Raw genomic sequence first — 23,585 nt, forward strand, 5'->3', positions numbered from 1 at the left:
TTTACCATATCTAGAAAAGGTCAGGTACAACCTGACTGTTATAGTTGTAAAATTAACTACTAAAATTTGACTAAATTTTCCATTATAGTGAATTAGATTCAGTGTTCATGTGTGAAATTAGTTCTCCAAAACGTATCTGAGACAGAGCTCATTGGATCAAGGAACATAAAGAGATCTTTTTAATAAGGTTCAGAGGTAAGGCAGATAAATTGGTTGAAGCTGGAGGACAGTGCAGAAGTAAGCTGAGAAAGATCAAAGAAAAACTCAAAACCTATCATCGCTTTTCAACATATTGTTAATTACGTCTGAATCTACATTTTCACAGTAGTCAGAAGGGGGTTGGCGAGGAGGGGGAAGGATATCATATTAATAATCCATATACCTACTTAGACTATAATTTACACCTTTAGGAAACCAGTTCAATGGATCAAAACAACAATAGAACACGACATATATTTACAATCTCTGTACAGCAATGTGTGATAATCAGCCGCTCCACCAAAGTCACTTTCATGGGCTACAAACCATCCCTTTCCGGTAAAAGCAAATCCTACTTCTCTGCCGCAGATGTCAAGCCTATTTATCTGCCACATGTTTATATGTTAGCAAAATAACTACGCTAAACATGCCATAAATTAGCAAATCTGAACCATCAAGGGATTTTTTTCTATTTCCTTGTGAAGAAAAGAAGACGAGAACAAAGTAACACAGGAAAAAATAATGACTGGATTGATCAGGTGCTTGCAAGTTGCAGTAAGGTAGACAGTCAGAACAAAAGAAGAATCAGAGGGAGGCACTAAGAAACTTTTCGCAACAACATTTTGTAACATTTTTTAGCAGAAAATCTCAATGCAGAAGCAGCAGTAGAGACTGCAACATGAATGTGGGATGGGATGGCAATGAGACAGGTCCATCCCACCCACACATGAATGAAAGTGGAGAGATACTTAGCAGGTCAATGTTGTTTTTGTTTCTTTTTATCTAGCAGCATGTCTATCACCAAGTTCAGCTCAACTTAACAAAGTTATTCTAGACGTCTTCTATTAGTAATTTTCCGTGTTAAACCTTTCTGATTTTTAACTATTATGCTTTGATTAAGATTCCGAAAACTAAATTAAATCTAGTGAAACATCAGATTAGATTGTAATATTGCAAACTCATCTTGAATGCATAACATATCAGCTATCGTTACCCTGCCGGGCAATACCCTGCGCGGAAACTATGCAACTTCATTTTGATTACCTGTCCAACTATCATTCAGAAATTTCAGTTTTCTTTAACTATTACTAAGCAAATTGGATAATGATTTTGGAACATAGGGAATAAAATGGCAAAGAATTAAATGCTTACTTGGACTGCCTTGGAAACCAGATGCAAACAAAAAAATCAGATTTGAGGACACTCGTCTAGCTCAACTATATAGATGATTAAATACTAAAAACTAACATAACAGAACTTAAGGCTAGCATATTTTTTGGCTTACCGGGGTTGGGGGTTGGGGGGGTTGGGGGGAGGGGTGTGGTGTGCGGAGGAATGAAAAGAAATATGTTACTTCAAGCTATTCAAATTTTTACCATCAGTTTAGGAAAAGGAACAGAGGGGCTGATGCAGCGTAGTCCAGTCATTTTAATCAGATTTCACAGGTTAATTCATACACTAGAGTTTTGGATGGCTAAAGATTTCCAAGAGAACTGCAAATTTAAAGATCTAATAACCCTCACCCCCAACCCCACCCCACCCCCCAAAAAAAAATCCATGTGGATTAGTAAAAATAAACCAGGAATAAAGCTATTTGTATAGATTTTTAATCATATCTTTTGGTCCTCATATGAAACCTCAAAAGGAAAACATCTATTTGGCCCATTTCATCCCAATACCCAATAATTTCTCTCTTAAGATAAAACTGGGGGCCTCTAAAATTAAATGTTCTCTAAATCTCACTCTTATCCTTAAATTGACATGCAAACTCTAACCAAACTAAACCAAAATAAGAAGACTTCTGGCAAACACTATCTGAAACCAGTACCCGCTAAAATCATGTAAAACTTGGACCTAACAGTCACAGACAAGGATGCCAAATATCCCTGTACTTAGAATCAAGTTGGTCTAAGACCTCTGATTTTTCCACGAGGGCTCCTAGAATGCCCTACTATGCAGAAAATCCCAATAGAATGCCTGTCCTTGCCCAAGATTGCATTGTTTATTGTAAAATCTCATTGACCAATTTTGAGCCTCCACCTAGAATTTTCGTGCCAAGTCTGGAGTTCATTTGTTGGAAACCATTTTTTAAAATCTCAGCCACTTCACTAACATGGCTTAAGGCACTTCACCTTAAGTTTTTTTAGCTCAGGCACTTCATTAACAGTGTTAACTGAAATATCAGGAAAAATAAATTAACTTTGTACCAAAAAAAGGAATATAAGAACCATTAATCACGAATAATCACAAAAAGGAACTGTCTGGAGAACCCTGCTTCCAAGACAAGCAAATGAAACTGATCTATTCACACATTGGATTACGTCTGAAGCGAACATTTCTCAGAATAGGAAAACGTCAAAATTATAGACTAACCTCGATAATCTGTATATTAGACAGTAGCAGACCGCAGAACATTGGACATGCTGTGTCTGAGCCAAAACTCAGAACCAGACAGCTGATAACTTTTTACCATCTTTGACTAATTCCTGGGACCTAGTTAACCTGCAAGAGTCAAGATAAGAATAAAGATAAACTACCTGTCAGTAAGTAAAGACAAATATACCGAATATGGCGATCATGAAACGACCTTTACCAGACCTTACGAAACAGTCGAACTAAAGCATGAAAAAAGTGCCAATATTCGTCTGACGAAGCACCTTTGAACTACGATCCAGTCCATGAGAAGCCACCTAAATAGTTGATTCAAATAAATTAGCAAGCTGCTATAACTAGAGGTATGGAATAAAGATAAATATGATCCAATGTCTCTCAGAGAAAAGCGCCAGATTTAAAGCAATAGCTATGCTCATTTAGATTTCAGAACTCAGAAGTACAAGACAAAACTTCCTTGCTATGATGAGATAATCATGGTAGTTACTAACATCAAAGAAGAGGACAACTGATAGAGAGAAGGGGAATAAGAAAAAGTAAAAAAATATTAGAAGACAACACAGTACAAGACATGCAATTACTATAAGTCTAGTTTAGGCACATTTGGCAGTAGAGAACCATGAACGTTATGAAACGAGAAAAAATGGCTCTTAACGTCTTACCTGCTCAATTTCAGTACATTATATATGTATGAAAGCGCATTTAACCGTCTAAGCAAAATGAGGTCCCTAAGCAGTGGCTAACTGTTTGCACTTTAAGACATTTAAAAGCTCAGAGGTGCACATGGAGTACATAATTAACTCTAGCTTAAGCCATACTACTACTTTCGGTTCCTTCAACAGTTTTTTCTGTTAAATCCATAATAATCAGAGAAGGAAGATTCTCTATTTCTCTTTTCCTCCATAGACGGGTCTTTTTTTTTAACCCATTGTCTTGCTTTATCTCCAAGGACATAAAAAAGGCCACCTAAAAAATAGCACAATAAGAGGAACTACCTCCAAGGACATTAATCAGACCACCTAACAAATAGTACAACAATAGAAACTCAGTCACCGCATTAAATTATGCAAAGTTCTTTCTATACCATATGAGTTAAGGCAGCATAGCGTTCCTCATTTAGATACAATGGCTTCCCACGATGCATTTCGCTATCCTGCAAGTATAAAGAGAAAGTTTAAGATCCAAGTGATAAACACCAAATTCCATAGCACTGCACATGTATATCCATCCACACTAGTCTCGACAAGGATTGAAAATAATTGACCCACAAAAGAAGGAAATACAAAACAAGCTGGAAAAAAACCACTTATCCTTCAGATCCTTAGAGATATCTTATGACAGATTAAGTTGGACTGTCACAAATTGGATACTTTGGAGACATTTCCTAACATGAATTTGACTGAGACCCATTTCTTCTCACTTTTTGACTCAAAATATAGAACTAAATAAATAAATACATAACAAAAACAAAAAAGTTGAAGATGATTTGAGGGTACAAGAAACTTAGAAAGAAACTTCTCTTCACATAAAAAAAAGTACATAACAAGATTGTTCCAGATTTTATTTTGAGCTTGGCGGTTCAAAATAGCGGGCAACCTTTGAAATAGAACCTAAACTGCCACTTGATGCTTTTGCATCTCTAATCCTTCACATGTTTGAGTGCTGTGCTATTTTGACTTTCATCTTCTTCTTTTTTTTGGTGTAGTTCTTTTACTCCTATACATCTTCCATGGTACTCCACTTCCACATTTTTAAGTTTGTCAATTTTCAGTTGTATGGTATTTTCATAACGTGCTTAAGCATGCACTAGTCCTGTCAGACTCTGTAATTCCCAAGGAATTTATCTGAAAGACTAATACTGTATTTACAAGGTTTGGCCCTTCAAGAGAAGTTTCAGATGTTTATTTATTTGCGAACTTTCCATTTTTCCTTTCAACAATACTATTTTACATCTGGCAATTGGTCTATGATTTGCAAAATTGACGTCTAGATAGATGAGCTGAATCTTAATATGACTACTAAGCAACAGTCCAATTATTTGCAGTACATCTATTACTGAACCACAGAAACCCGATTGAAGAAAGAGTGAGCCATATTTTATATATCAAAGATCAATCTTCTTCCCAAATAAGCTGCGCAAATTTGACAAGGCAACAGTCCAAATTTTTATCGTATACAAACACAGAGGGTTTCTAAGTGGAAATAGTGAATAGAAGTGGAGATAAAGACAGCTTGTTGATGAACTTATACATTTATTCATATACTATAGATAGCCTATCTATCTTGATAGGTCAAAAGAGATAAGAGCCTAGGCAAGCAAGAATAAGCTGCTATTCCAAGGAGAGAGGTAGAGGATCCATGTTTCGGTAATATCATAGGTAAAGAACATTGACAGGAGCTAGGAAAGCCATTCATCAAAAAGTGGATACATTTTGGGACAACACCAAGAGGGAAATACAATAGCATTTCATAAAGGAAGTATACACAGTTTTAAAAATAATATGTCTATATTTTTGCACTGTTATATTTGCACCGTGCAACTTACGTGTACATAATACATGACTGTTAAAAAGCTTCTGACATTAGTGCCAGAAACATTGTGGAACACAAAATACGTGAAGAATGGAAATAATGATATAAACTAGGGGGAAGGAGCTGAAAGGAAAGAAAGGGAACAAGCCAAGTATGTACCCAAGCATGTCCTATAGGATAGGAACTAATCTTTTACAAGCAAATTACAGTTAGCTGTATGAGGAATACTAATGGGTAGAATGAACCATGGAACATCATTGTTCTTGAAGCTTTGATCAATATTAGAACATCAAACCATGTGTTAACACTATTCTTATACACCCCTCCCCTTTTTTGACAAGTAAAACCTTTTCTTACAAAACTGGTTATTAGGTAGCAAGAGGTCCAATAGGTGGCCTTTTAAACCTCTAACAATTAGTGCTCCATCAGTTGAAAGATTTAGCTCTAATTTGAATAAATGCATGACCCACAATTCAACTTTAAAAATTAAAGCCCAAAACAAACTGGTTATAAGAAGGATATGAATTACTTGATTGTCTATCCCACTTTGTAGCAAAATCTCAAGTAAGAAGCAATAAAAAGAAAGATAATTATATCCAAGCCAGTGTTATCAAAGGCGAACAGTGCAAGAAAGCTCTAAGGTTCGTTGGGGCTTTAAGCGCAAAGCTCAATAAAGCGTGGGCTTTAATGAAAAAAGGCGCAACCGGAGAAAAAAGTAAAAATATGTATATGTAATCCAAGACAAATAATTATCAGCATGAATAGCAAATATATGGACAAAGAAATTGAAAAAAAAAAAACGATAAAGTGAAATATCAATAGTTTAATGTCGTCTGTTAAGAATTACTCATTGGCAAGGAAAAAAAGTATGCCTTAGAGCCTTGATGCAACACTAAAGCGCCCACAAAGCGAGGGGAAGCGCTCAACATGTTTTGAGCCTCGCTTGAGGGCTTAAGCGCGCCTTTGACAACACTGATCCAAGCCCACCATGAGAGCACAAAAAGGCCTTCGAAAATTACTGAACTCAGGGCTGCTCAATTAGAACATTTTATATATCAATTTTACACAAATACCACGTTTCAAATTCATGTTAGTTTTTCCCCAGGATTTTAGAAACTTCTTTGGAGTGGTCGGAGAGTATCCTATCATCATCTTATAAAAAAATCACTTTTCCCGTTCTTCACCACCTAAATCTAAGCTCCAACATAGCCCCAAAAAGAAAAAGATGGAAGATGAAATAAAGGAATAGAACCCAAAATAGCTGTTCCAAATCTTCGAGTGAAAAGAAGATATTGCTACCAACGTGTGAAGCAAAGTCTTTCTTCTGCTATGAGCTGGATCCATACCCCCAAACCAAAGTTGATATATTCACTGGCGACAACACAGAGAAGCAGCAGAAGAAGATGGATGTCAGGTTGTATATACATATATATATATACACACACACACACACACACACACATATATATATATATATGGATGTATGGAGAGAGAGAGAGAGAGAGAGAGAGAGTTTGGCATTGCGAAAGACGGAAGAAAAAGGGGATGGTGATTGGAAACATCCTTTTGGTCAATATGAAAAGTGACTTGTCAGCAGATGGCTACAAAGAGGCGACCATTTATGACCAGTTCCAACTCTACTTTCTTCAGTTTGTGGAGAAAAGCACGGTCAATAACTTTGGTGCCTTACTGAATTGACTCCAATTTGGGAGGACTTTCTTGAGACTTTCAGTGCTTTCTCCTTGGGTGAAACAGTCTATTTTCTCCCTTCCTCCATATTCTTAAGAATGTAGATGAAGAAAAAAAGATTGATGTTAACTAAACACTAACCGTGTGCAATCCAAGTCCTTTTACACTATGCAAGGATAGCTAAACCACTGACTTACCTCTTCACCAAATGCGTCCAAGTATGGGGAAGGCCATAATGCCTGATGAGCGGATTTTTGAAGCAATATTGTGGTTTTCTGTAGTGAAAGGACAATCATAAGTCATTCTACTTGCCCTAAAAGACGGTATATTGCATCAGAAAGATCAAGACAAATAAACAAGACAAAAAGGAAATAACACTTACTCTGACTAATAAGAACACCCCAGTACCCGCTCCACAAACCATTGCATGTGTTTGGCACCCACTTTCCCTGACGAAATCAAATGTCAAACAGAATTTCAGGGACTACTAGAAGAATAAAAGAAAGATGCACTGCAACTGCATTTGTACCCGCAACATGACTTCCAATTCGGAGAGCACAGTTTACCACACAGCAAGCACAATGCAGGCTCCTCCTGTACAACTCCACAGTCTGGACAGTGCTGTTTAATATACCTGAAAGTAGCAGAACATTCCAGGGTTATAAAAAGATAGTTTAGACAAGTCAAATAATGTATGTAAGCATGTATATACCAACCTCTGTAAGAGGTCCTGGTAAAGATGAGGCAAAAGCATCAGCTTAAATGGGACAGCAGGGGTAGAATACAAAACACTCTTTAGACTATGAGCGTCAAACTGCTTGGAGAAACGATGCAACCATCTTGGAACCACAAAACGTATTATGTTATCATTAATAACATCATCAAGTTGGGGAATCTTAAATAACTTTTCCAATTTTTCAATCTCAGTGAACTCATCTGCAATTTTTTCACCACATTCCATTGTTTCAGCCATGGAATATGGTAATCCATCTAATACGTTATTCCCGTCACTAAATGGTTCTGATATAGAAGAACGAATCAGTTTCCACAATAATGCACATCTTCTTAAATAAGGAAAACTCTGGCTACGAATTGCATCTTTGATGTCACAAGTTTCAATATGATTAGAATCAAAATATTTATAAGCAACTCCATATTCCTCCATTATTCTGTAGACGTCAGTAACCAGAGAATCACTGCCTCCTGACTCGGTCAAACTAGTTTGCCGCTTTCTGCAATAGGTAATTATAATCTGAAAAGAAAAGAAATGACTTAGCACCAATCAAGCACAAAAGACCTAATCTGTAACAAAGATAACGATTGGACGAAGAAAATTTGCAATAACCTGAGTGATAGTGACAACATAGAAAAGATGAACAAGAGACAAGAATGATTCCTCGCACGACAGAAATGGGCTCGGAAGGCAATATAACACCCACATTAATGATGAAAAAGCATCATGTGCAAGAACTGGATCAGAAGCTCGTTTCCAGAACTGAATATCGGGGTACTGTAATTCTGTTTCAGAATATTCCAAAATGTCTTGCATATTACCTGCAAAGCACACCAACAATCATAAACTGCTTCTAGATTCCCCCGACATCAATTACCACTATATTCATGTTCCCAGAATCTCAGCTTTATCCTTTACAAAATAATAGAATCATAAAAAGCAACTTATGGAGCAGGAACTGTACCTCCAACAGATGGACCGTCTGGAGGCTCATCTGCAGAAGTGCCTGAGCATATAGACTCTGCAAACAACTGAATACCTCTTAACCTCAACAGGACAGTAAGTGAATTCTTTGTCCGTGTGCTTTGTACAATACTTAGTAACAAGGCTAATATAAAACAGTTTGAAGCTTTGAGTTCTTTGTATAGGGCATCAAGGCTGTAGTTTGGAGCTAAAGAAGTCTTCACAGATCGAGCAGCAATTTCTGTTGATACAAGCGAGTACTTGAGTATGTCAAACAAGATCAGAGAATGACTAAGCCTACCAGATTCTGAAATCTTATCCTTGTCTGGGAAATACATTTCACATAATACCCCAACCACAGATTCAAGATTTATTCTCATCTGCCCAAATTGCTGAAGTGGAAAACTGTGTAGAATCTCTTTACTTCCAGCAACATCAGCTGCGCTTTGCAGGAGAAATAAAGCTTCTTGAAAACGAAGTGCTGAAAGGCCTACAGCATCTGATGGACCAGTTGAAACAGACTGTGTCGACCTTTTAGTGTCTCCAGGTAATGCTGGCAGCACTGAGTTGGCAAGTCCACGGCATACAGGACAGAGGAACTCCCCCTGAAAAAATGAATAAATGACAATAATTTAGCAATTCACTGCATAAGAGAGCAGAGAAGAAGAATATAAAGGAGTTTCCGAACCTGATCCGGGTTTACAATATGACCTCCTTCGATAACTAGTCTTCTGGTATACCTGCGTAAAAGTTATGAGCCAATTACTGCTCTAAACTTGAGGAATTGGACGGAAGGCCAACTAAGGAGCACAATAATACATCCCGCATAGTAAGTCTAACATAAAGTAACCTTTTTAAGTTTGAGAAGGAAATACTAGAATAAAGTAGACTAAAATACAAGATCAGTGATAGGAAAACAACCCAGTGACACAGAGAAATTGAATTTCGCCAAATCAGAAAAATAAAGAACAGCAAAGATTGATAATGGCTTAGGACATTCACTTCAATGATCAGACAAGACAGCCTCAGAAGTACAACAAAAGCAAGGAATAAAAAAACTTACAAGGCACCCACCCACTTTTTTGGTTAGGAAATTAGTACCTTTCCTTTAGCGAAGATAAATAGCGGTCAAGACATCCCTGATGCACCGCATGACCACAGGATGAAAGATATACCCCGTCACAATCTGACGGACCAAATCCATCATATGCTGGACGCACCATACTTGACTCAAGTTGTGCTTTGTGGCTATTCACCGACCCAGAAGGACTATGTTCTCTTGAAAGAGCAGAAATGTATCTTCCAAGCAAAAGTGACGCAGCACGCCTACTACCACCCAATGCTGAGAGCTTCTTATCATTTTTCAAAGGATCCCAGTTCCATGAGTTAACATCCATTTCTTCCCGAATCAACGAGTACATGTGTTCTTCTAGCATCTCAAAGGAAGAGACTGTCTTTTTCTTTACAATGCTTGATACACAAGGAGGTTGAATGTTCTTCATTGAGGGGAATTTTGCCTTGATATATTCCACAAATGCTTCCACTTCATTAGGTTGTCCTTCTAAAGCAAGCTCATTTACTTCATTTTGGATTAATTGCATTAACCAAGTCGATGAAATAATTTCTGAACTTCTTGAGAGATTGCTCCTTTCAGATAAAATGTCTTTCATTTTTTTGGCACAAGACATGGGCTCTTTCCCAGAGCGGCGAGTTTGTTCCCATGAAGGAGGACCTTTGTTGGTGAAACTGAGAAGCCTGGATTTCTTATATCAGGAATCAAGATGAAATGAGTATCGTTCACTTTATCAGGAGGATAAATTAACATTCAATAATCAGATAAATCACCAGTCATATCCAAGTAGAAGACAATGATATCAACACATAAAATAGGGCCACCTACCTGAAGAAGAACTAGGTAAGATACAGGGCTTTTAGAATTTGGGTCATGGCAAAGAGAGCAAATCACAGGAGTAGCCTCTTCAGATCTAGGTCTATCATCCGAATTGCATAACTCTTTACCACGTTTAGAATCATCTGCAGCAGCATCTGCTGTGGTATCAATGCTTGCTAAGAACTTGGATTGTTGGGCCCTCATCTTCTCCTGTAAAGTAGGCATGGAGTAGATTGAGAAAGTGACCGAGTCAAACCAGATTCTCCCTGTACTATTAACTAAAAACAGAGAGATTAAGTTTTCTCTAGTTCTACTATGGTATGGCAACATAGCGCAACAGAAGTATGCATCAGAATGACAATGACACAAACAACATTCAAATCTATGATATGTTGTGCAATTCTCTAAATCTATGTTTCATATATAGAGGAAAAGCAAGGCTAGCTTCAACTTTAGGGAGAAAACTAAATTGCACCACTTGATTCTTTTTAGCGCCAAGGAGCTTTTTTATGGGGCCAGTGCATGTTAATAAATAGGAAATACGTGTACATGTTTGTTACCATATTTGGTAATATGTAAGTTCAAACAGGTATCCAACTGTCTTCCTTTATTCGGAAATACTCTCTTTTATTAAAATTGATGTTAGTTTCCAGGCCAGTTGCGCATACACCTCGACAATTTCACAGGGTACCTGCTATCTCCCACCAGCACAGATACAGGGTAACTCTTGCCACCAAGACTTAGGCAAATGGGAAGAAACTACCCTTTTTATAATCATGATGTCCGGACCAGCTTGCACACACCTTGATTAATATCACGAGATACCTGCTACCTCCCACCACCAACAGGTACCAGGTAACTCTATCCACCAAGGCTTGGACTGATGGAAAGTAGAAACTTAGTGCTTTTTGCCTTCGCGGGACTTGAACTTGAGACTCATGGTTCTCCTCCCCTTTCATTGACCATGAAGCCACACGCTTAGGTTCTTATCTGGAACAATAATTCCCTCCATGATATAAATAATTTTGGGCCTCCAACATTCCATGGTAGACTTAACACTAATGACTTGTTCAAGATATCATGGAGGAAAGTATTGTTCCAGTGTTATCCTTCGCGGTGTATAAAGCAGCAAGTCATAGACACGGATATAATAACAATTACAATTGCCTGTTCATCTAAAAAATATTACAATTGCCTGTTTCGAATCCTAGAAGGATGTTTTGCAGTTTGGGAGAACTTTTGTTAATTAAATTATGCGGCTGTGATAATACTAAAGAAGGTAGAGTTTGCTAGGTCACCATCCTCCTCCTCCGGAGTATATGCACTGTAGTATTGCAGGATAAAGTTAGGTCTCCTACTTCATGTGGAATGGAATAGGTTTCTTGCCCTGAACAGGTGTGAGGCAGAATATTCTCAGTAGCAGCAATTATAGCATAACCTACATTAAGTAGGAATGCTTTGTCATTAATACTAAGTTGTATTATTTTTCATTTGGTCATTGTAATTACACATATTGACACAAAAAATGTCGATACACTTTTCTGAGTTAAGAAAACAGATACCTTCACTAATCAACTGAAGAATTTTTAGCTTATAATTTTACTTGAAAAAATAAATATTATTCTGAACATAATACGCCTATAGTCCAGGTAAGGCATAACGTAGTCAATAGACTCAAAGTTAACTCCACCAGCCAAATCACTAACGGGGAAGATTGTGATTTTAGACAATAGAGAATGTATTTTTGTGATTGTAACTAGAGGGATGTTAGTTTACCCTATTATTTTCATTCCACTAACATTATCCTTTTCTGGTACATAAAGATTTTTATACCAAACATGTATTTTTTTTAAATACTGCTATTAGACAAAAACGAAAATTGCTTTGACCAAGCATGTAGAATTTAATGTGGAGATTGCCAAAACCTGTATGCCAGATAAGGATAATTATTTTTTGATTTGGTACCGTCCACTACCACCCAAACCCCCTACCTAGAAGTCCAACAGTTGCATGTGACTCGAACCCCAAACCTTATGGTTGGATGTGGGTCTTTACCATTAGGCTATCCCTCCCCCGTATGCCAAGGAAGGAATTTTCAATTCTCAAGTCTTGACATGCATAGCAAACAGTCGACACAACAGAGCAGCAAAATCAACAACTTGCCGCTAATTGCCTAGAGAGCTGAAAACAGACTATCCATATCTACCAAATTATTTTTTGAACAGGCCATATTTAGCAAATTGAACAACATATCATTAACTTTCTCTTGTGTAATCTCACCAGTATAGCAGCTTGTCTCTCTCGAGCTTTAGCCTTACGCTTATCACTGTCTGAAAATGATCTGAAGCTATTAGTATCATCACTTGGAAAGGATCGAGATAATTGATTGACCACTTCCGGAGCAAGGTCTTGCAGTTTGTCCATGCATTCGGGTTGTAGTTCAGCAAATTTCTTCAGGAGACTTTCAATCAATGATGACAGATTAAACATTCCAGCTTCCACAAAGTCATTTACTTTCTTATGTTTCCTCATTAAGAAAACAAGTAGAGACAGCAAGCTCTGATCACCAAATCTACCCACTGATATTTCTTCACAAGCTAGTGCTAAAATAGGAACAACATCACCCTCAAAGCAAGAACGTTCACCAGATTCCCTATGTGCATAACAAATATCCAATGCTAGCGACAGCAAATGCAGTGATGTTAACAGAACACCATCTGGAGCACGTGAAGCATTTGATTTATCAGAAAAAGCAGCATAAGATACAACTGTGCGGATAATTTGGAGGATCGTCCTACAGGTAGCTACTTCAGCTATTCGACTAAGAGGTTGATAAATCATGCTCCATCCTGGAAGCTGAGTGGTCAAAGCTGATGCATTACAGAAACGCATATATCTTTCTTCAGCTACTTGCAAGTCCCTTGAACTCCAACGAGGATGGTACAGATCCAGTTCCTTCCAATAGGCTAACCGCAGTTTGTACATACCCTGTGATAGATAAGGAATTAGTGGACATCACAGGATAACAAAATGATCAGATTGATTTCCTTTGGAAATGTACAAGGGTTAAAGAATAAACAAAATGTTAGACATAAACCTGATTCATGCCAGAGGGATTTGAATACATCGCTATTCTGTCCAAAACTTCCTGAAATTTATCAATCTTGGAGAGGTCACGAGGAAGAGACTTCACCAACTGACTATGAGTGGCATCACCAATTGATAGTCTATACACCAACTCTCTTTGCAAACACCCACTCGAGGTTAGCCCACAAAACCGTCGTTCTTTCACTATTTGAATAATTAGAGTAAGCATCTCTTGAACTAAAGCCGGTTCATACCTGAGAAGAATGGCAAATGGTATTAGATAGAGCAAGTATTAGATGCATGGAAAAAGTACTTGTGAGATCCCAAAGCATCACACATTATCAATACAGAACATATACAACAAGATACACTATGAAGCAAAAACATACGGTGCAGATCTCATGTCAATCAAAATTCAAGTCCAGTTAACCGAATATTAGCCAATTTATGTCCAGCAATAGCCTCAATGAAGGGACCATCAATCAACTCAAAGAGTATATAGCAACTAAGAACCCCTATACAAACTCAAACTCCCGTTGTTCTCTAATAAGCAACCAAAAATCCTGCAGCTAATGATCTTAAAAGGGGTTTCTTTTTTGATTGACTCGTCAAAGTCATGTGAATGCAAGGATGACACTATTCTTAGATGTCAGACACATCCCTATACATTTTTTCCCGACATGTATAATGATCACTATAGGCATGAATTTAGAAATATTTGTAAGGTACTCACAGTGAAAAGAGTTGAGTAGGTTCAACTATAAAATAGCATACGGGGTACCTTATCGCCTCCCCCTCCTTTATGTATTTCATCTTTTGATATTAATATCCAAGGTAGGGGACAATGTCTAACCCCTCCCCCGCCCCACACACACACACTCTCTTCAAGGGAGAAGTTAAATATAAAAAACATGTCCCTAGCTATTATCCAATCTTCTTTCTGATCTTATTTGTTTAAGTTTCAGGATATCCAGATTTGTGCAGACACCTCTGCCATGATTCATGAAATAAGACGCAATTTAACATCTTTGGCTCCAGTGAGACTATAAAAATTACAAATTTTAACAAGATCAGTGACTCTTCTATCATTTCTTGGGTTATTTTCTTTTTGTGCTTTTTAGTAATAGTAAGGAAATACCAAAAAATCTGGAAGATTACATGCGACTCAGTAACACATGTCATGTAAATATTTAATAGAAAAAGCCATCAGAATAATTTATTCTCAAGAGCAAAACTATCATCAGAAAATCTCAAAATATATAAAACCATCGACATTTTTCACTACCTCTTTTCCAAAATGGAATTGTTGCTAAAAAATGTTCGGAAAGATGTAACTAATCAAGCATTTCTTTCTATAAGGATCTAACCACTGTTAAACATATGATAAATGTGTATATCACTTAACAAGACTAATTGAAAGGACCAGTATTAATCACAAGTATTACTTTTGTACAATTAAGAACAAATTATGGAATATGATTATTCTGACAATGACCAATCTAAGTGTCAAGATCATCCATATGTACTGATGGTGTACTTTAAGACTAAATCATTAATTAAAGAAAAGAGTGCTATATATTTAATCCGCTGAAGCAAACACATAGTGAATGAAAAATGGAAGTCGTCTAGGAAAGAAAAGGAAATGTGAGACATACTCACTAGGGCGTTCAAGATTGAAGGATAAGTAATTTGATAGCTCAAAACGTTCTAAGATTCTATTAATAAATAGATCAGCAGGGGCTAGTGCAGCACAGCATTGAAGCAGAAAGAGGTCAAGTTCCAGACCCTGCTCAGACCTGCACAAAAAGTTCAGAAGAAGAATGGTTAAAAACTATCTGAGGAATCTTTAAAGATTAAATCTCATATAGATTAGCATAACAAAAGAAATTCCTTATTCTACATTGTACGGCCATGTATAAAGATGCACATTGAACCATTTACGTACCAGCGAACAGAGCGATAGCACTCACAGGATAATATGGCCGCATCACCATTCTTACGCCACATTCCAGCATGAACCTGAGCACAAAACACCCTAATCCGAAGAGTGTGTTCCATAATGAAGGCAGAAAACCCATGTGGGTGGTAGCCTCCCAGAATATATCCAAAAAAATCACAAGGGATAGAAGCTGGTTGTGCAGTCTCCCCATAACATTTTCCTAGTGCCTTCTGTAAAACCATCGAAAGTAATCGGTGCAATGGAATGTGAACAGATATATCCTGCAAACTAACTTTATATACTATATCAGGCCAATCAGACAAACTCAGCAACCGGAGAGCTTCTAATTCAGATGCATGATCTCCTTCCAGCATACCGGCATCATGACCACCAAGGCAAGCTGCTTCTCGGCCGGAACTTTGGCCAGAATCCAAGGTAGTGCCACCATTCCAGGAAGGATAAGAATATTCTTTATTAGAACCTTCAGCAGAAGTCGAGAGTCTAACGCCATTTGAAGGAGGATTCTGTGACTTGAGGATTTCTCTGCCTCTTCTAAACTTTGAAAGTGTCTTTTTAAACACGGAGAAATTATTGCCAGGAGTAGAACTTGTTTTTGGACATAATATCTGAAGGAGAGGTCCCAAAGAGTTATCGACTACCAGCCAATTTTCAATGGCCTTTATGCACTCGAATGTTAAACATAAAACAGATGATGATACTGGAAAACTATCAGATTTTACTTCAGGGGCCCTGGATGCATGTTCTAGTGGACTCCTTCCAGTCATACTGCATACAGAACTTTCCTGTGATAGCCTTCCCACTTTTGCATGTCTTTGGCTATCTTGGTCTTCAAAATCTTCTGTGTGTGTATTGGAGAAAGTATCATCAGCATCTTCTGCACTACTCATAGAGAAAGCACCACCCGCCAAAAGAGAATGAATATTTGCAATAGAATGACCCAAAACAAAAGGCAAATGCATATTCTCATCCTCTTCTTCTACATGAACACCAGTTTCTCTTTTTTGTGGGTTCATTCCTTGCACAAAAGCCAGTAGTTTCATCCATGTTCTCAATATATCTCTTCGATCACGAGTCACATATCTGGGTACAGCAGAATGGCTCATGACAAATCGAATATCTTCAACCACACGGAGAGTAGTTTCATACAAATTTGCCCATTTCATGACCTGAATAACCAAGCAACCTCAGCAAACCAATGGCTGGCAATACAGAAATATGGTAATACAGCTAATAGTAAATGCGAACTGACAATATCATAAAACCTAGGCAAAACGAGCAGAAAATCAAACAAGACTAGGTATGTCATCACTGAACAGAACTGTAAAAAGAAAGAAAAGGAAAAGAAAACAAACTAGTTCTGCATTTGCAAAGAGCCTAAGGTCCACCAGAAATAAAACTCATATTGAGTGTTCATATATTTCAGATGACATCCTTGTTTGATCGGCGAAAAGTAAGCCTAAGAAAAGAGCACAATTTTATCAAGCACCTTTGTCAAGCATGAACATTTCTCCTTCATTGTTTCTTTTAAATGGATTATGAAGCAACATACCAACCACCGTCAATTAACTTTCAGATAAACTACATCCAGCGCAATTTATGCTCAGATGACCTGCTAAAGACGGCCATCAACGGAGAACATTTACTCCACTACAGAGGAGAAAAGAACCAAGACGGAAGCACTTGGAAATTCCTCTTAATCAATTAGTCAAGTATTTCCCTTATCAAAAAAAAAACTCGGTCAAGGTACATCAGAAACCCCAATGGTGAATAATCTGACAAAGGTGTTCGGCAAAAATTCATTAAACAATGAATTGCCAAATAAACTATGACTATACATAATTATTCACACTCAAAAACACAGCATTAATGGCTGCATTAAAGAGCATTTGACCTTGGGAAAAATATAATGACCCATGAAAAAATGATCTAGCAGTTCATATGTTTAAATACTATAGCTGATATTGCTTTTTTTGCTTATGTCGTCGAAACAGAGAAGAAATTTTCGCAGCCAACAGTGTCCCTATTGGTTGATAAAGTTAGAATGAAGATCATGGGAGATCTTATCTCGAATCCCAACAGAGGCAAAAAGCTAGGTGATTTCTTCTATATGCCTAAGCTTTGGTAGCAAAGTTACTCCGAAGTCGATATTCCTTGTATTGGTAACTATTACATGCTAAAAGTATATAAAAGATATAGAAGGCAAAATATGATGAAATTAAATAAATAAATAAGTAAATAAATAAATAAAGTACCCTCTACGTTATTGATTATGGTTGTGTCTGTTATACTTCTCTTAACTCGTAAGGTATTTCTTTAAGTAAGATAGTAGTGGATAAAGTTCAATGCATTAAAGAAAAAGGAACCCCCTATATAAAGAAAGAATCACAATTAACCAGTGGGAGTATGAGGTACTCAGTAGAATAGTCGAGTTGTGCAAGTTGATCCAACCACCAACGGAGGAAAAAAGCCGGCCAAAGAAATTTATTTTTGAACGTTAGGTCAACTAAAACACACGAGATTCAAAACCAAACTTGGCCATTCAAGGCTATTCTATTCAAATAAGATGAGAACAGATTCTAGTGCAGGAGTGATTGGCCTTCATTTCACGCATTTGTCTACATATCGCAGAAACTAAAACAATTTTATGTATTCTGATTCCGACTTACTAAAAAAGTTATGTTGTATGACTTCATTTCAACTCCTATATTCGATGTAATTTATAGCTTAATCTATCCATGCATAGGAAAAGTTAGAGCATTTACGAGGTGATATCCAAAGAAGTCTACACCTAATATACAAAATTTTGCAGAGGAATCATACATACATCTCCATCCAAGAACAAGGAAGAACATATTTAGTAACATAAGCTAAAGGGCAGCTTAGTGCACCAGGATCCCGTTATGTGCGGGTCCAAGGAAAGATCGGACCATATTGGATCTATTATACGCAGCCTTCTTGCATTTCTATAGGAGGCTCTTTCCACGGCTTGAACCATAACCTTCTGGTCAATGGCAGCAATTCTTACTACTATTCCAAGGTTCCCCGTCTTAGTAACATAAGCAACACAAGGAGATTTTTACACACATCTAAAAGGAGAAGGAAAGAGGATTCAAAAAAATCTTTTAACAAGTATATAAATATGTTTTTTATCGGGAAAAAAACAAGTATCTAAATATGCTTATATCAGAACTTTAGATTTCGCACAATAATAACAATGATCCTTAATGTAATATAATTATCCAAATCATGCTTATTGATAAATTGAAAGCATAGAGCATTACCTGCAATTTACCATCTTCTCCGGCGCAAGACACAAGTATGTCCCCTAAACATCCCAACAGCATGGGCAAAAGATTCATTTCCTTCACAAGGCGTGGGGTCAAAGTAGGCACCGTAAATATCTGCACAGAGAATGTTGATAGTAGAGGATATTTGTTGAAAACCGTATCATTACATTCCCTTATTGCCTCATTCACAACAGTTGGATAATAGCTCATAAATACTTTTGCAAATTCATATTTAAATTGAGGTTCGGCCAATAATTTCAATAGCAATTCATGAATCTTCTTGACATTTTCTTCAGTGACCATGAACCTCTCTGCCCTCACCAGAATATCTAGTAACCCTGCTGAAGAAGATACTCTCCTAGAGATAAAACTAAGCAAACTTTCACTATGCTTACAGAACTTCAATAGCATCTCCACCACTGCAGATGTCAACTCATCTGTAACCGTTTTGAGCTCAGTAGTATGATCATTTTCTCTTGGGTTTTGCTCAGAGACGCTTTCTGGAAATAGGAGCCTATTTCTCCAAGAAGACAGTAATAAATCAAGTACAGGCCCCAATGAGTTTGCAAACTCCTCTGGAAGAGGTTGTATCTGCTCAGCACCTTTATGCTTGGAACAGAACCCTTCACGTTTCCAAGCAGTAACATCACCACAATCGCAGCAACCCCCACCTGTATAAATGATAGAATAATCGTGGTCCTTGTGGTTCCCATTCTGGAAACATGGAACACAAATTGCACATGTTGGATCATGCTCACATGTACGGCAACGATATGCAATGTCATTGTTACCCCAAACGGCCCCACAAACACCACGCTGACCAGTGTCTGCCAGTTGCTCCAGCGCTCTACTTGGTTCGCCGTCAAACATCAACCACTGTAACCAATTCATACTTTCTCCGAATAAATCTTTAACATTAATGCTTGAGCTGCCCGTGGATTTTGGAGACTCTATTTGCTGTTCTGTAATAACCTCCATTGCCTCCTCATTAGTAGGCAAAAGTGCAGAGACCAACTCTCCCATTTGAGACTTATTACTCTTCACATAAGCAACTAAACCAGGCTCTAGTTGTTCCAAATTCTCTGCAGGAACTCCAAGACTGTCAAGCCTCTGACAAGAGAACAAGGGGTTAGATGTTAAGATCCATTTGAAAGAAACAATTCCCGCTTCTTAAACCAAGAACAAATAGGGTATAGACAAAATATCAACAAGAGATCAAATCTGTTTTTCTTTTCTGATTCTCACAGTTCACTTATCCTATTTATAGTCATTCCTCCACACTATACAAAAATATCTAGAAATGGCAGAATTTACTATCAAAGATCAGGGTAAATGCGACATACCCATCATTGTTTATGATTTTCCTTTTAATCTCGACAGTTAAAACATATAATAACTAGTCAACTAGGGTTAATAAAGTAGCACCAACTAGAACCAACTACCACCCTCCCCCTCAATAAACAAAGGAAGAAAGGAAAACAATAGTTGATCGACGGGATATTCTGCACAGTTCTGAGAATGGGAAGAGGGCGAGCATAGTTCTGAACCATAAAAATCACAAAAGCCATAAGGAAGCATTTGAGTTGTCCCAACATTAGTGCTTCAAGAGCCAGTTTCCGAGAGATACACAACACATATCCAAACTATTTTTCCTAAATATATCATCTAATAAGAACAAAGAACTATTGGAATGAAATGAGAATAGAGCGGAACAAATATAGAGGATTCATACAGCCGAACCCAACTAATTTGGGATTGTGGCGTAGTTGCTCGATTGATCGATATCATCTAACAAGAAGGCAGCAGATATTATGAGAGCAACAAGTACCTTTTTTTTTGGTAAGTACTAAGAGAGCAACAAGTACCATCGCAATAAAAACATGTAGGCCATTATTGCATCTCTTGGAAAATGAACTTTCAATACATGAAAGCATAAAAGAGAAAAGAGAGGGGAAGAAAGCAGCAAATTCTGTAACTGTGTCTATGTTCCTTTTCCTCAAAACTTAGAATCCTCCGTGATGCAACCTGAAAAGGACCGTCTCTAAGCAAGGGTACTCTTCTTCTTTTTTGCCTCTGACCACTACTGACCTCATTACAATTATCCATTTATGACCCTAATAATTTCAAACATTAAAAAATCAGTTCTAAGCCTTACCATATCACCATTTACATAACACCTTAAATAGTGACAATGGAGTCATGCATTTTCACTTTACCAACCAAAATCTTTCTTCTATATCTATCTTCAAATCATCAAATAACAGATATGCTTCTCCCATTTTCACCTGCAGATCCTTACTTTAATTGTCTTACCACTCACCAATCACCATTATGAAAACTCCACCGCCCATCGATAACCATCTGATTCATTTGTCCAACAACATAAGCTCCTCCTAGTCAAACGTCAAGACCCCTTATAGCAGAACTACTCGTACATCAAACAATTTAAATCTCCATATAGCCTCAAAAGCACGCAGACTCTTCGAATAATCTCCTAAGTTAACACTCTCCTTTTTGGCTACCAAAAATCCTGCCTCCATGTAGCCATCCTTCAATTTCCAAAGTAAAAGACTACCTTACTTTCTCAATCATAGGATTAATAGTAAATCAGCTTCAGCCAAAAAGTTCCATTTGTTATGGCCAACTACACGAGAATGATTTTCTTCTCATCCAACACCAGTTTTTGGATCTTCTATTGAACAACTTAAGAATAGGATTTAAGAAAAACTGCTCCTACTTTAGATAGGGTCCTCCCAGTAGACCATGATATTGCACGGTCTGTTCCCAGAGAAGGATGTAAAGTAGCTTTTCCCCAAATCCTAAATATGTGTCAGGACATTCACTAGATATGTACAAATATTAAAATTTTGAACCCGGTAACTAGCACTTGAGGTCGTTGTCCTAGAATCCCAAACCCATAAAGTTCAAATAGTGGATTCGTCTTTGCCTGTTCCCTCTTCTTACAGATAAATAAGCTGGTGCAAACTCTAAGTAACATATAACCTCAATGCAAATGTTTAAAAAATATTCGCACATTTGGTCAGCTGACATGTCAATTTACTGAGAACTATGAAAAAGGTCCATTTGAATGTTTTGCTCCCCCCACCCCCGGTCATTGTCTTGCTGCAGAGCTTAATTCGAAAACGAGAAAACAAAAAAGAGAACAAATATAGAATCAAAAAATGAATCTTGTAAATTATAATAGCCTCAAACACAACCAATATATGATTACCTGAAGAATACGGTCCCGAAAAGTGAGCGTATTTGACTCGGGCGATGAGTCAATCTCCATTCGGAACATTGACCTAATCCAATCGGTGCAATTACAATTCACAATTCCACAATTTCGACTCCCCAGGGCTAAACACCACTGTCAGTTATACTTAATAGTTGTACTATCAAATTACAAATATATTGAAACCTAGCTAAATATAGAGCGTCAGATCCTTAAATTAGAGTTCAAAGCACTGAACTTTAATTTGTAAAATTGGGAAATTTTAACAACAGTGTCATCGCTCTGGAACGATCTGCAATAGTACTCTTTTTAATTTTTTTGGGATAAAGCCTAATTGCGTATGTGCAGTACTATTTGACTTTAGCCTTTGGAAATTCGTCTTAGAAAATGAAAGGCTATAAAAGACGGTCTTAATAATAATAGAAATAGCAAATAGGCCAACAACTTTGCGACTTGTAACAACTACTACTCCTATGATCTTTTGCAAATGCGAAGCATACACTTTTGTTCTTGACATAATGTTTAGTTAAAATTTCTATGTTATTATTATTAACTTTTAATTTTTGTAAACTAGTGTTAGGATACGCGTATATATATGAATATAACTTTTAAAAATTTTAATAAATAATATATTTGAGTTATAAAATAAAAAATAAAAAATATTAGCTCTTGAAATGACATATATTGATTCTATTTAGTTAAAAATAATAGATGACCTAGCTAAGCATGGAAGCAATTCAGATAATTCAGATACGTGATCTATCACGTATCCGCCTCTTTTATTTTAACATTGTATTAAAATAATTGTTTTAGGTACTGTGCATTCTAGACAGGTCAACTAAAAAAAATCGCGACATATAAATTATGTAGCTAAGCAGCAAAACTCCGTCGCTCAATAAAAAATAACGATAAATTATCAAAAATCACGTCCAATTCAAAGTCATTAGTTATAATATCCTTAATATCATTAACTGGATATAAAGAAGAACAGAGATCTTATTTTGATCTTCTTGCAACAATGCTACTAAATTTAGTTGTTATCACCATCTTATAACTAACACGATTATTAAGAAGTTTGTGACGACCCGGCCGGTCGTCCTAGGAATTTATCGCCCCGATCCCCTATCAACTGTTATCCCCAAGTTTATTTCTACTATTTTGAATTGTCAGGACGTTTGGTTTTGAGTTTCGGAGAGTTTTGGGATACCTAGTTCCCAAATGAGAGCTTAAGTGTTGGAAAGCTTACCGTAGTCGGAACAGTGTGAAGGCGGCCTTGGAATGGAAATCCGAGGGTTCCGTTAGCCCCGTTAGGTGATTTCGGGTTTAGGGCATGGTCGGATTGTGTTTTGGAGGTCCGTAGCTAATTTAGGCTTGAAATGTCGAAAGGTCGAATATTGAAGTTTCCGGTTCGATAGCGAGTTTTTGATCCGAGGGTCGGAATGGAATTCCGAGAGTTACTGTAGTTCAGTTATGTCATTTGGGACGTGTGTGCAAAATTCCAAGTCATTCGGATGAGGTTTGATAGACTTTTTGATCGAAAGCGTATTTTGAGAAATTTGGAGTTCTTAGGCTTGAATCCACGGTTAATTTGAGGTTTCGATGTTGTTTTAGGTGTTTTA

At 37.2% G+C, this 23,585-nt stretch overlaps 1 protein-coding gene across 4 annotated transcripts; it reads right to left on the reverse strand.

The window, feature by feature from the left end:
* On the reverse strand, window positions 253-22,362 carry LOC109233269 (E3 ubiquitin-protein ligase PRT6-like). 4 transcript variants are annotated; one of them, XM_019399078.1, is made up of 19 exons: window positions 21,964-22,361; window positions 18,726-19,841; window positions 15,430-16,610; window positions 15,140-15,280; window positions 13,495-13,738; window positions 12,678-13,385; window positions 10,407-10,607; window positions 9,608-10,269; window positions 9,195-9,246; window positions 8,508-9,111; window positions 8,156-8,364; window positions 7,527-8,062; window positions 7,340-7,444; window positions 7,193-7,259; window positions 7,008-7,085; window positions 3,674-3,742; window positions 2,797-2,888; window positions 2,572-2,700; window positions 253-584 (listed from the first exon to the last, which is right to left on the reverse strand). In XM_019399078.1, exons 1-17 carry the CDS (start codon window positions 22,030-22,032, stop codon window positions 2,814-2,816), a joined length of 6,117 nt encoding a protein of 2,038 aa, XP_019254623.1. In that variant the 5' UTR covers window positions 22,033-22,361; the 3' UTR covers window positions 253-584; window positions 2,572-2,700; window positions 2,797-2,813. The 4 variants fall into 4 exon arrangements, with proteins under 4 accessions (XP_019254623.1, XP_019254624.1, XP_019254626.1 ...); XM_019399079.1 differs by having other exon boundaries at window positions 2,792-2,888; XM_019399081.1 differs by lacking the exons at window positions 253-584; window positions 2,572-2,700; window positions 2,797-2,888 and adding an exon at window positions 6,421-6,492 and having other exon boundaries at window positions 21,964-22,362.

Source organism: Nicotiana attenuata, chromosome 10, assembly GCF_001879085.1.
Source record: "Nicotiana attenuata strain UT chromosome 10, NIATTr2, whole genome shotgun sequence".
Lineage (NCBI taxonomy): Eukaryota > Viridiplantae > Streptophyta > Magnoliopsida > Solanales > Solanaceae > Nicotiana > Nicotiana attenuata.